Raw genomic sequence first — 13458 nt, 5'->3', positions numbered from 1 at the left:
GCCCTAGTCATTCTTCGACCTCAACCTCATCACCTCAATCTTCTCTTGTCGCTGTCACCTACCACCGCTCTGAGGAAACTCTATCTGAAACGTTTGTTAAATATTATAACATGAACATTAATAAACGGATCTTCGATTTTATATGATCCACAATAATAAATAGTAATAAATAAATGCGTACCTTTATTATCAGTTTGATGAAAAATTTAGATCTGACTATGAGGGAAGGATCACCCTAACAACCTTGCATCACAAGTGTCTCACGATGGCAAAAAGCACTCTAATGTTGTAGGTGAGAACCCTTTAACCCCTCAGTGCTATTTATAGATTTCTGACCATCAAAAAATCTCAGAGTTTGTATCTGACTATAATTAGAGATATAGAGTTTTAATCTTATCTCTAAGGAGTTTTCTTATCCCTTTATCACTCATATTTTATCTGATAAGTTTGAACTATTTCACACTCAATTAGGATGGGTGTGTGGGACATAGAGTTTAAATAAAACTCAACGTTCTCCATTGATCATTTCTTCACTGTTCGAACAAAGCTTCCAGACTTGAAAGTGTTGTCACTTGTTTCCTTTGGCTTGTGGGGTCCTTTGCTAGCCAAGATCGAATGGTTCTAGTCGCTTGAAGTGCTAAATATTAGCTTGAATTTTCTCTATGCAAAGATTCCTTCATCAGTTGCTTCGTTGAAAATTATGAGAAGTGTTGTTTTGGCATATAATTTGTTTAATGGGAGAGGATGGAGGGGATGAGGGATGGGTCATCGTGCGTGATCTCCTGCAGTGGGGACACATGGTAGCTAAGGTGAGAAGCCTACATAACACTCACCTATTGGAAAGCTATTATTTGAAAAATAGTATCTTGGACGGCCTGAAGATTAACTCAATAATTTAATAAGACAGGGCATTTGTCCCCAAAGTAATGCTAAAAGTACTAGGGTGTGTAAGTCCTATGCAAACCTTTTGAAAAATAATGTGGTTTCTTATTAAAAATAAAAATATTATAAGGAAGTCTCACACTACACATATACACATAATTAAATATATGTAATTTATCATTTTTGTCATTCTATTTAAACACACACATATTTAAGCATTAAGATAGAATGGTAAAAGTGACGAATCATATGTTAGTTAAGTGAGCGAGTGTGGTATAAGGCTTTTGTATAAAATTTCTCTATTAAAAAATAATTTTTTTATGTGAATTTTAAATATATCAACTTTTTTTAAAATGGGTGCACGAAACTTTTATAAATGTCTGGATGATTTTCCTAATCTCTAAATATAGTAAGAGTTTTACTATATAGAAGTCGATGTATTTTCACATCGCTTAAAATGAGATCTATTATAATTTAAAAAAAAAAAAACCAATTATTTGTTTATATTGTTAATGTGAACAGCTTTCACATAAATATTATGTTGAGTATGTTAAAAAAAAAAACTTTTAAATAGATTTTCTCGGATAATAAAAATTTCGCCACAGAAAAACCGGTGAGCAGTAGAAAAATACGCAGATTTCGCGAATCTTGAATGGAACAAGTCCGTGGGTGACTAACGGCGTCGTATCTTCTTCGGGAACATACCAACGTTTTTTTCAAAACAAAACAATTTTGCCATTACTACGAAGCAGCCAACATGGTTGGGTGCGGTTTCTCTTTCTTCTTCGTTCAATCACAAGGAAAATCGGTTTTTGTCGCCGAATCGGCTCTGCCCCACTTGGTGATTCAAAAGGGTGATCTCAAAGTTGTGCATTTCCAAGTGGGTATGCTGTTGATCTCTCACCCGTTTTCTCTCACATCTCTTTTTCTGTCACATCTTAATATTATTATCGTCACTCTTTTTGAGTTTCTTGGAATTCTGTTTTGGTTGCCAAAAAAGCATGCGGAGGCATAAGAATGGAAACTCAAAAAACAGAAAAATTGCTATTTTATATTATGTACCCCAATTTATTGCAACCAAACGAAGGCTCCATTCATTGTTTTCTACTTTTGATTTATGAAAGATGGCAAGTTTGATATGTTCCTTTCTTTTCTTTTTCTTTGATTTTCAGATATTTCTCCAGTTTTTTAGAGGCTAATGCAATTGTTCTGAATGAATTTATTATGGTGATAAACTATTCTGGGAAAATGACATGCGGGGAGATACACTCGTGGACCTTTAGTGGGCTAGTGGGTGCATTTCTTGATCTCGGCATAGCCTATCTCTTACTGTGTGCATCAACTCTTGCTTATTTGGCCTCGAAGTTTCTGGGTTTGTTCGGATTGTGCCTGCCTTGTCCTTGCAAGGGACTATTTTGGAACCCCTGTGGTGGTCTCTGCTTGCAAAGAGCATTAGTGAATTGCCCGCCGGTGAAAATTTCTTCGGTTCAGTTGTCAGTGAAGAGCAAGTTTCCTTTTGATCAGACATGGGCTGACGACCCAAATTCCCAATCTAATACAGAGTCGGTGGATAAAAGAAATCGTGACAACAGGCATGTTGAGATGGATGGTGAAGCATCATGTAGCTCGTTATTGCAGGGGGCACAAGATAACGTAGGCAGAGAATTGGAGGAAAGTAATGAATCTGGTTTTGAGTTTGGAACGGTGAACTTGGAAGCCATTAAAGGAGGAAGGTTTGATTTTAAACGAAAGGGTGCTGCAGGTCAGAGGAAGAGGCTTGGTCTTCGGAGGCGTCACAGAGGGAGGGTCGTTGATAATGGGAACTCTTGGGCAGGTTCATCGTATGATCATTCTTCTTTGGATGCAAAAGAGAGTTCTCAGACTCCTTCCAGTGCTTGCAAAATAGGAACACGCATTACCGAAGAAGGCAGCTCAGATCCAATGAATTCTGGAGGTGGTAGCCTTTCTTGAGATTGTCACTTTCGCTATGAATCTCACTTTTCAGTCTATATTTTTTTCTATTGCTCTTAAATTGTTTTATTTCTAATTTGAACCTCTATCATTATCATTTTTTTTGTTGTAGTTTTAATCTTCTCTTTAAGTCAAAAGTGAGCATGATAATCACCACTGCTTTCATACAAAAATATGAGATTCTAGATCTATGATTTTGCAATGTGTGTTTGACAATATGAACTGCCTTCAAGATCTCTTCCTGTAACTTTTTAAAACCTTCAATGTAACTAGTGCTTAATTGAATATATATATATATATATATATCGATGAAATTGATAGGCATAGGCCAACTACACAGGACATATACACTAGTAGCACCTATGATAGTTGATAGTGCTACAAGGAAAAAAATATATACTTTAGTTTACTCAATTGAAGAAAAGAAGGTCCCCATTATTCTCCATTATACAATTGAGCCTAGCTAATGAACTATACGTACCACATGAATACTTTGGGCATGACTTTTTATTAGTGAAAATTCACATAATTTTTATTCTACACAATGCATGCTGATGCTGCTTCTGATGTGGATGGTTATTTGATTTTAGATGGTTGGGAAGCACCTGTGCCTGTGGACATTTGTTTGCAAGGAGGAGTTTCACAGTGTCCTGATCTCAATGAATCTGTTTATGATGTTAAATCTGTGGAGGAGGTGGCATCTCCTGGTGAACAGTTCAGGTGCAACACACAAATGGAGCTACGCTTTGACAGTAATGATAAAAATACAATCCGAATCTTGGAACAATCACTTGAAGAAGAGAATGCTGCTCGTGCTGCCCTGTATCTTGAACTTGAGAAAGAGAGATGTGCTGCTGCTACTGCTGCAGATGAGGCCATGGCTATGATATTGCGTCTACAAGAGGAGAAGGCATTGATTGAAATGGAAGCTAAACAATTCCATAGGATGATAGAAGAAAAATATGCTTATGATGCTGAGGAAATGAACATTCTTAAGGAGATCTTACTGAGGAGAGAAAGGGAAAAACACTTCTTAGAGAAGGAAGTTGAAGCCTACAGGCAAATGATGTTTGGAAATGATCAATTGGATGCTGATATGGAGGCCACAGAGACACATGGGATTTCTTCTTTGTCACTTTCAAGTGAAGATCCAATGCTAATGCTGCAGCAGATTAGCAAATCCATACAAGATAAAGAAAATTTGAAAACCACAAGTAGTTCTAGGGAGTATGAGGTCTCTCTCAATTTGCAGAATCATACCATCGCTTTTGGTAAAGAACTGCCATATCCAGCATTGAATGAAGATGCTGACTTCTCAAAACAAGGAGACATCCTCAGGCAACCAAGTATTGACAACCGTCCAAGTTTTTTAAGTTGTGAGGCATTTCATGAAAAGGGAACGGCATCCAGGGATGAGGATCCACTTACTCAACAAAGAGAATTGCATAAATCAGAGGCACACTCACAACTAACTCAATCAAGTACTCCTCAGGGATTTGATTTGCATGTGAGAAGCGTTAACCCAGTTGAGGAAGGACAGGAACAAAGTGATAATGTGAGTCTAGCCCAAAGTGTGGCAACAAAGACAATCAAATCGTGTGATGAAGATAAGACCGTTAGTGCATATAATGGCAATTGTGTGGAAATGGATGGAAATCAGGAAGTCAAAGTTTCGCAAAGCTCGGTTTGTGAGACAGAGTCTCGTGTTTATGATGTCCATGTGATTGATGATGAGTCTAGTATGATTAATGAAGCTAGTGAAAAGAAGAGTGGTCAGTTCTCAAGAAATGCTTCCTTAAACCGGCATAGGAAACATGGTAGTCCAATCCTGAGCAGCTCAGAGACTTATCTAGAAATCAACAGAATCAGGTCAGATACAACTAGTGGACTGCCTCCAAAGGTTCCCTCCCGCAGCAAATCTTTGGTTTCTCGTATGCGGAGAAACTCAATGTCTGCATTTGATGTTCAGAGACATTCGATGTCTTCTTTTGATAATGAAAGGTTAAAAATTGATAATGAAGTAGAGTGGCTTCAAGAAAGACTAAGGATCGTACAAGAAGGAAGAGGGAAGCTCAACTTCTCTTTGGGGAACAAGGAAAGGGAAAAAATCCAGTTGCAACTTCTGGAGGATATAACGAGTCAACTTCGAGAGATTCGACAGTTAACAGAACCTGGAAAAGCAGTGCGTCAGGCCTCTTTGCCCCCTCCATCCTCTAAGGTATGGTATATAGAAAAGGTATATATATATTATATTATATATATAATATAATTGTTTTTTCCTCTTATTACTTATAAAAAAAAAAAAAAAAAAGTATGGTATAACAAAGTGCTAATACTTGAAGTAGCAATAATTGTGTATTGCGGGGATGTCAGATTCTTCTATCAGTGGATTTATTTTCAAATAGTTTTTTGAATTGCTAATATACAGGGAGTAGATGCAACACTTAGCTGTAGCCCATCCACGAGATTGCATCATCTTGTCTCGTTAGAGATTCAGCTTAGCCAGCTGGTGTTACTCTGCTGAGGGTTTAGGTAGCTGACAGGTGTACTAGGATTATTGACTCTAGCGTTAATATGTAACTCTTTTTACTAAGATTTCTTCTAATGTGAACTTTTTTAGGGGAAATACACGCATCCTCCTCAAACTACCACATCATTTGCATCACTCAAACTATCAATTTTGGCAATCGCTCCTAGAAACTACCAAAAAATTGCAATGTACCCCATTTTCCCTTTAGATAATCAACATTACCCCCATAAATTTCCAAAAAGACATAAAACCTTTTATATTAAAAGTTGAAAAAAGATATTAAAAAAAGTTACCTGTTGCCGTGGGTCTATGTGGGTGGTGAGTCATTGTGTTGCCATGGCTTTTTTTCCTTTTTCAAGGGGTGATTGCAAAGTGGGTAGTAGTTTGAAGGGGTTATATGCAAATTTACTATGGTTTCAATGTTATACATAAATGGGTTTACAGCCACAATAACAAAATGGAATATCTTTCTGTGGAATTTGATCTTCAAGAGGATCTGGCTCAGCATTGTCTAAACTTCATAGTCAAATATTTCCTTGAATATTCTATAAAATAACTTCTTGATATGAGGTTTTAGAATAGCTTAGCTCCTTTTTTCATCAATTCTCTCCTTTTCTGGTTCCCTTGAAAAATTTTGAGATCTGCATGAAGCTCTAATGCTTGCTGATGCCCAAAGCTCATCTGCATGCAGGTTACGTCAAAGAAAAGGTGCTGGCGCAGTACATCTTTAGGAGTAGGTTGAAGGGCTTGTATAAGGTTTGTCACACCTACATGAAGGATCTGGTTTTGCAGCTTTGTGGAAACTCTAAAGGGACCTTCAATTAACTGACACTGCCCTCCCTCCGCCCCGGGCCTCATTTACATATGCTTTTCAGGTCTGTAGTAGTGGCATCTTGCCCCCTCTATTAGCTTCCACTTCTAAAACAAATAAATAGTCACACGAATATCAAGCAACTATTTTTTTGACTTGTGTTGAGGTTGTTGCTTTGGTGACTTCTCTTTGTGGGGGAGTATTTGTAACATACTCCTTGTGTACTATAATAATGCCTATGCTCTTTTAGATTATCAATAAAAAAAAAAAAAAAATGTCTTATAAAACATTGTGCTTTAGACACTAGCTAAAATAAACAATTATAACTATATTTTCCACATTATGTGAGCACTTGTGTTTCTGATCAATTTTCCTATAAGCAGAAGTGTTTTTGAAGCTTTACAAGGTTTGACTCTAGAAATTAGAGTCCAATGTGATGGGATGAGATGAAATAAATTAAAACTTCAGTGGAGTTTTCTATAACTACCGCCAAAGCAAGTGTGTTTTTGTGCAGTGTTATTTGAAACTTGAGCTCCCCTGTATTAATCTTCTACACACATTTCACTTGACATGTAAAATCTGCATCTATTTAAACAGTGACGTTGGTTTCTCCTTATGGAAAGATCAATAAACAATTGTAACTATATTTTCCACATTATGTGAGCACTTGTGTTTCTGATCAATTTTCCTTTAAGCAGAAGTGTTTTTGAAGCTTTACAAGGTTTGACTCTAGAAATTAGAGTCCAATGTGATGGGATGAGATGAAATAAATTAAAACTTCATTGGAGTTTTCTATAACTACCACCAAAGCAAGTGTGTGTATGTGTGTGTGTGTGTGTGTTTTTTTTTTTTTTGAAACGTGTACCTCATATTTCATTCATTCATATACCAATCAACCATTACAATATTTTTCTATCTGAAGTGTATGTATAATCTCTATAGGGCCTTCTTCAACCCACGCCCTTTCTATGGGAAAATTAAAAGCTAATTTAGCAAGTAAATGAGCAACATTATCAGCCCCCTTATGAACAACTTTACTTTCCAGTTTTCCTTAGTGATCATCCAACCCACATCTCATCCACCACATTTCCATACTCTCTGTATATAGGTCCTCCTTCCTGTTAATTGCTTTGACAATCACTTGTGAATCTCCTTCTAAAATAACCTTCAAGAAGCCTAGCTCTTCACAAAGCAGCATAGCTCTTCTAAGTGCCAGAGCTTCCCCTATTGTAGGGTCTTGCAAGCAATCCACTGCAGTGCACAAATAGGCCATAATCTCCCCTTCCTCATCCCATATAACCATCCCCATACCCACCTTCTTCATAGCAGCACTAATAGAGGCGTCCCAGTTAGCCTTTACCCATTGAGCATCAGGTTTTGTCCATTTTCCTTCCCTTCTACAACTGGTACCCATCCTCTACAACCCCTTTCTTTGCACTTGTACAGCAACATACTCTCTATACCCTTCCACAGCAAATCTCATCACACCTTTAGGCTCAAGGAATTTGCCTTCAAAGATACTATCATTTCTTCTAAGCCATAACCTTCTTATAATACTGGCAACCAACTCCACCTCTTCTTGCTTCAAACTTATTGCAATTTCCTTCCATAGCTCCAAGAAGCAGGTTCCACTACTATTCTATTTCTGCACTGGGCTACCATTCTCATACCATACATTAGATGCAGCTGGACATGCCCATAGAATATGCACAGGTGATTCAATCTCCAAGTTGCAAATGGGACATAGATTGGATCTAACCACTTGTTTTTTCCACAAATGTTATCGAGTAGGTAGCATATCGAGAGAAGCTTTACATATAAACTGCTTGACACATGGCTGCATATTGAGGCTCCAAATACTTTTCCAGAACTGACCATCCTCTTCTACTTTAGATGTCTGCCCCCTCTTCCTTTTGCCTCTTAAATACTCCAGGTGGTAGGCATTTTTAACAAAAAATCTACCATCAACATAAAAGCCCCATACCCTCTTATCATTTGGTAAGTTGCTACACAACTAGATGCTTCTTATCAACTCCACCTCTTCAGCTGAAAAGATTTCCTTTAGATGGTCCAGATTCCAAACCCTTTCTTCCTCATCGATCAAATTACACACTTTGGAATCCCTACTCATTAGCTGAGTAGGAGATAAAATTTTAGGATAAGTCATACTGGACAACCACTTATCTCCCCATATGTTCACTCTTCGACCATTCCCCACTCTCCATGCCACCCCTTCTCTGACTAAGTCCAAGGCAGACCAAAGACTTCTCCACACATAAGAAGGCCCCCTTCCCAGTTTTTCCTGTAACAGCTCACCATCCTTGAGTATTTCTGCCTCATCACAGTAGTAACTAAGGAGGAAGGATTAATCAAGAAGCCCTAACACTACTTAGCCAACATAGCAGTATTAAAGCATTCTAAGTCCCGAAAACCCAACCCCCCACTCCTCTTGCTTTCACTGATTTTTAGCCAGCTCCTCCAGTAAATCTTGTTCTCATTCTGTTTTTGGTCCCACCAGAACTTTTCCATTAGGGAGTTAATATTAGCACAAACTCTTTTAGGCAGTCTAAAGACACTTATAGCAAAAGTAGGGATTGACTGAGCCACTGCCTTGAGGAGGACTTCTTTTCCAGCTTGGGATAGGAAAGTGTTCTTCCAATTGCTAATCTTAACCCACACCTTCTCCTTTAGGTCCCAAAATGTATTAATTTTGACCTTCCAACTAGAGTTGGTAATCCAAGATATCTCTCATAGTTACCACAAATAGCCACCCCAACCACATTCTTAATGTTCAACCTGGTAGCCAAGCTAGTATTGAAGCTAAAGAAACATAGTAGGTTTTTGAAGATTTAGACACTGTCCAGATGCCTCTTCATAGATTTTCAGCAGCCTATGTATACACTGCCATTTTGCTGGCTTGTCTCTCCCAAAAATCAAACACCCATCTGCAAAAAGCAGATGATTAACCCTTACTCCCCCTCTTGCCACACCTCTCATAGCTCCACAGGCCTCATCACCATTAAGTAGAGAAGAAAGTTCCTCTATGCAAAGGATAAATAGGTAAGGGGAGATGGGATCCCCTTGCCTAATACCCTTACTTGGCTTGAACCACTTACCAGCTTCCCTATTAATAAGCACAGAATAAAACACAAAAGTTACACACTTCATGATCCAACTAATCCATTTTTGTCCAAACCCCATCCTCCTCATAACCTCCTCCAAATAGACTCATTCAATCCTATCGTAAGTTTTGGACATGTCCAACTTTAGGGCCATGTTGCACACCCTACTTTTCATTCTTGTTTTTATAGTATAGAGGGTCTTATAAGCCACCATCACATTATCTATAATAAGTCTCCCAGAGATGAAGGCACTCTGGTTATATGATATAATGTGAGGCAGCACCTTCTCAAGTCTGTTGGCAAGTACTTTCAAAACTAGTTTATATAGAACATTACATAAACTAATGGGCCTGAACTCATTTGCCACAGATGGATTAGCAACCTTAGGAATAAGAGCAGTAAAGGTCCTGTTAACACCCATTTCCAGATCAATCTCACTATTAAGCTACTGCAAGATAGCATCAGTTACATCTTGCCCAACAACATTACAATAGGCCTTATAGAAACAAGCCACATACCCATTAGGGCTAGGGGATTTAAGGGGAGCCATATGGCTCAATGCAAGATCCACCTCCTCCCTTGAAAACAGTTTCTTGAGCTTATTATTCATCTCAAAACTCACACAAGATTTAAGATCTTTTAGACAAACCTCAATGGCCTATGTGGATGGACCGGTAGTGCTGAACAGGTTGTTGAAATACTCATGGAACATCTCTTCAATCTCTTCATGGTTCATCACCTTGTTGCCTCTTGAATCAAATAGGTCCATAATCTGATTTTTCTTCCTTCTCTGGTTAGCATATGAATGGAAGAATTTGGTCTTTTTGTCACCCAAATTATACTAGTTCTTCTTGTCTCTCTGTCTCCATCTCAAATCTTCTTGTTCAAGAATGAGCCCCACTTTAGATTGCAACTGATTAATCACCTCCACATTATGACTTCCTTCCATCTCCTGCTGAGATTGAAGGTGACTAAGATGTTGCCACAGAACTTGCTCAGTTTCTATTCTTTGCTTTCTACTCCAACCGACTAACCCCATCTCACACCTCTTTAGCTTATCTTGAATACCTCTCAGATGCACTTCCTCAAACCTCTACTTCCCCACGCCCTCTCAATTACTGAAGTCCCTTCCTCGTCCAAGGCCCAACTTGCCTCAAATCTGAATAATATTTTCTTTTGCCTTCTTCTCGAGGGCCCAACAACCAGATCCATCAACAAGGTTTTATGATCTGATTGAGTTGCATTTAGCACTTCAATAGTTCTGTCTCAATACAAATCTGTCCATCTCCAATTGGCTACCACTCTATCTAGTCTTTCCTTTGTGAAGGTACTATCCGAGTGCTTGTTACTCTAAGTGAACTTGCAATCAGTTCACCCCATATCAACAATACAATTAGAGTTCAAAGCCTGTCTAAAATCATCCATCTGAGCTTCATCCCTCTAATTAGCTCCCTCTTTCTCAGCTTGAGATACCTCTTCATTAAGGTCCCCTATCACACACCAAGGCTTATTATCAGGATTTAACATAGACAGTAATCTTCAAGATTCTTTTCTCCTACACACTTCAAGATGGCCATAAAAGCCAGAAAAGAGCTAGTTGATCTTCCCCTCCACATAGCATAGGCTAGCAATAATGTGATTACAGGAGAAATTGACAACTTACAACTCCACCTCACTACTCCATAAAAGAGCCAAACATCCACTCCTTCCTTTACAGTTAACCACAAAATAGATTTCCATCCCCAATATCCTCTTTATTCTATCAAACTTCCTTGACAGTAATTTTGCTTCCATCAGAAAAATCACCACGGGCTTCTTTTCCTCCACTAAGAAATGAAGGCTTTGAATTGTCTGAGGGTTTACAAGCCTTTGGTAGTTCCAACTCAAGATTTTCATAATACTTTGGTAGTTCCAACTCAAGATTTTCATAATACTTGGCGGGGCTAACTAGCAGCCTCTGTCAGATCTAAGGTAGTCTCATACTCAGCAAGTACAACACTCTTTTTCCCTTTCTTTGATTTACACACGTCTGTAACTTCCTTTACAATCTCTTTCCTCTTTCTCTCAATTACTTTACCTTCCATGGCAGCCATCCTCCTCCTTTGGCCCTTCTTTTCCACCTCCTTGTGCTCATAAAGTCATTGATTGGCACCGTGTCTTATGTTTCAATTGGCTTAGTATGGGATTCTATTTCATCATCACCCTTCTCTATAGAATCGGCAGCATCAACCCCCACCAATTGTTTCTCATGTATAATGGGCCTCATATCCCTTTCACTATCCCCCCATTTGGGATTTTTAGGAAGCACTTGGCACTCAACTTGTCGCTCCCCATCTCCGCCTATTCCTTCCCACTCTCCAAATTTCTCCACAGGTTGGTTAGACTCTCTCTCCAACAATGCGCCTCCCAGGCTAACAACTAGGCAATTTCTCGATGTGGCCACCTCTCCATCTCACCACTCCCCTTGTCACTGCCCCCCATAGGACCCCTTATTGAAAGTTCCCCCTCTCTCTCCCTGGGACTTATCTAAGCCTGTAACCAGCGTGCATATTGCATCTTGCCCCCCTCATCTTCTACCCCCTGGCACCCACCAGCATTATGCTTGATTCTTCCACACATAAAACAAAGTTTAGGTAATTTTTCAAAAGTCACAGGTACCCATATTCGGCTACCCAGGAAATTTGTAATTCTTTCCCTCGCCATAGCTTTCCTTAGATTTGGGACAATGCGGACCCTTAGAAAATTACCCCAAGCAATACCATCACCTTTAGTCTCCACCTCCACTACAGTACCTAATGAATCCCCAGTCTGCTTTCCAATCTCTCTTGTCATACAAGCCAGCGGCAAGTTATGCAATCTAACCTAGAATATCTCGTTGTCGAACTCCATCTTCTGAGGCAGGATTAAGCCCTCAAATGGCTTTAGTGCTAGAAGATAACTATCAAACAACTACGGTCTACCCTCTAATATCTTCTACTTATCACTCAGAATTTCAAACGAGATTATAAACAAGTTTGAACTAATTTCATGGAAATCAAAGGATCCCTACAATCTCTAGATCTTTGCTAACGTGGATCTCATGACTTCCTTGCTCACCTTTCTTTCTAAAATCAGCCTACCTACCAAGCATTTGTCTCCCTTAGCAAAAGCCCCTGACAGCTACTCAGCCTCTATCACAATGTCTTCACTCTCCTCCTCAATGAGCTTCAGGAAATCCCAGCGCTCCTCTGGATCCTCCATTCTGCCCACACAACTCCACCTAAAGAGTAGAAACCCCTCCTACTACACCCACAGACCCACACTGAAGCACCCTAACCTTCCTTTACAAATGCCGCAGGCCACCATTGACACCTTCAAAAATCAGTTATAACTAACTTGAGACGTGCCTCATGCACACACTCTCTCTCTCCACCTTTTCTAGAGAAAAGAGGAGACTTAAGCAAGTGTGTGTTTTTGTGTTGTGTTATTTGAAACTTGAGCTCCCCTGTATTAATCACACGTTTCACTTGACATGCAAAATCTACATTTATTTAAACAATGACGTTGGTTTCTCTTTATGGAAAGCTTCACGATCAAGCCCTCAAGAAAATAAGTTGTTGGCTTCAATTCTTGTGCTCATATAAAGTTTCCAAGTCTTGGATTGTAAAGAGGATGTGCTAGGTTGAGTTCCATTTCATAGCTTCTGTGTGCTGTGATTTTGAACATAGTGGCAAGAAAAAACCATTTAACGACTTCTTCACAGCTAACAGCTAGCTTATATAGTGCACCACCCACTTATAGGTGGCGTGAACGTTGCTGCCTAATAAGTTAGTTTTTAAAGCGATTGATACATATGCATACAAATTAGGGTTTAAAGATTACAATATGCGTCACTTAAATATGGCATTAGAATTCAATCTATCCCAATGACATTAAAGGGTTTCTCAAGATTTTCTTTCATACATAATAATTAAAATAACTTTTACAAATTTAAAAACTTCTTCACATAAATTTTCTTAAATATATTATTTCAATAGGTATTTTTTACTTTTCCAAACTCCAATACAAAATCTCTAAAGAATTTTCTCCATTCAAACATGTTCTTTAATGAATCCCACCCATTATTTTCACAAAATCTCATAAAATTCATATTTACAAGTTTT

General features: G+C 38.7%; 2 protein-coding genes across 4 annotated transcripts; one reads left to right on the top strand and one right to left on the bottom strand.

Annotated features, from left to right (window-relative positions):
* Positions 1 to 1589: 1589 nt before the first annotated feature.
* Positions 1590 to 6476, top strand: LOC122316130. Of its 3 annotated transcripts, none has more exons than XM_043132675.1 (4): positions 1590 to 1736; positions 2055 to 2836; positions 3444 to 5071; positions 6075 to 6476. In XM_043132675.1, the coding sequence occupies exons 2-4, from the start codon at positions 2107 to 2109 to the stop codon at positions 6123 to 6125; spliced, it is 2409 nt and encodes an 802-aa protein (XP_042988609.1). In that variant the 5' UTR covers positions 1590 to 1736; positions 2055 to 2106; the 3' UTR covers positions 6126 to 6476. The 3 variants fall into 3 exon arrangements, with proteins under 3 accessions (XP_042988609.1, XP_042988605.1, XP_042988600.1); XM_043132671.1 differs by having other exon boundaries at positions 1604 to 1762; XM_043132666.1 differs by having other exon boundaries at positions 1606 to 1766.
* Positions 6477 to 7245: 769 nt separating this feature from the next.
* On the bottom strand, positions 7246 to 7608 carry LOC122292545. The gene has a single exon (XM_043100989.1). It carries the CDS (start codon positions 7606 to 7608, stop codon positions 7246 to 7248), a length of 363 nt encoding a protein of 120 aa, XP_042956923.1.
* Positions 7609 to 13458: the final 5850 nt, after the last annotated feature.

This window comes from Carya illinoinensis, chromosome 1 (assembly GCF_018687715.1).
Source record: "Carya illinoinensis cultivar Pawnee chromosome 1, C.illinoinensisPawnee_v1, whole genome shotgun sequence".
Taxonomy (NCBI): domain Eukaryota; kingdom Viridiplantae; phylum Streptophyta; class Magnoliopsida; order Fagales; family Juglandaceae; genus Carya; species Carya illinoinensis.
This window is presented reverse-complemented; position numbering and strand designations above follow the sequence as displayed.

What these genes read in the sequence shown, in the direction of transcription:
- LOC122316130 (XM_043132675.1), top strand. Translation starts at nt 2,107, where the DNA reads ATGGTGATAAACTATTCTGGGAAAATGACATGCGGGGAGATACACTCG. An exon ending in AGATCCAATGAATTCTGGAG is followed by an intron (nt 2,837 to 3,443) that starts GTGGTAGCCTTT and finishes ATTTGATTTTAG; the next exon opens with ATGGTTGGGAAGCACCTGTG. An exon ending in TGCCCCCTCCATCCTCTAAG is followed by an intron (nt 5,072 to 6,074) that starts GTATGGTATATA and finishes ATCTGCATGCAG; the next exon opens with GTTACGTCAAAGAAAAGGTG.
- LOC122292545 (XM_043100989.1), bottom strand. Translation starts at nt 7,608, where the DNA reads ATGGGTACCAGTTGTAGAAGGGAAGGAAAATGGACAAAACCTGATGCT.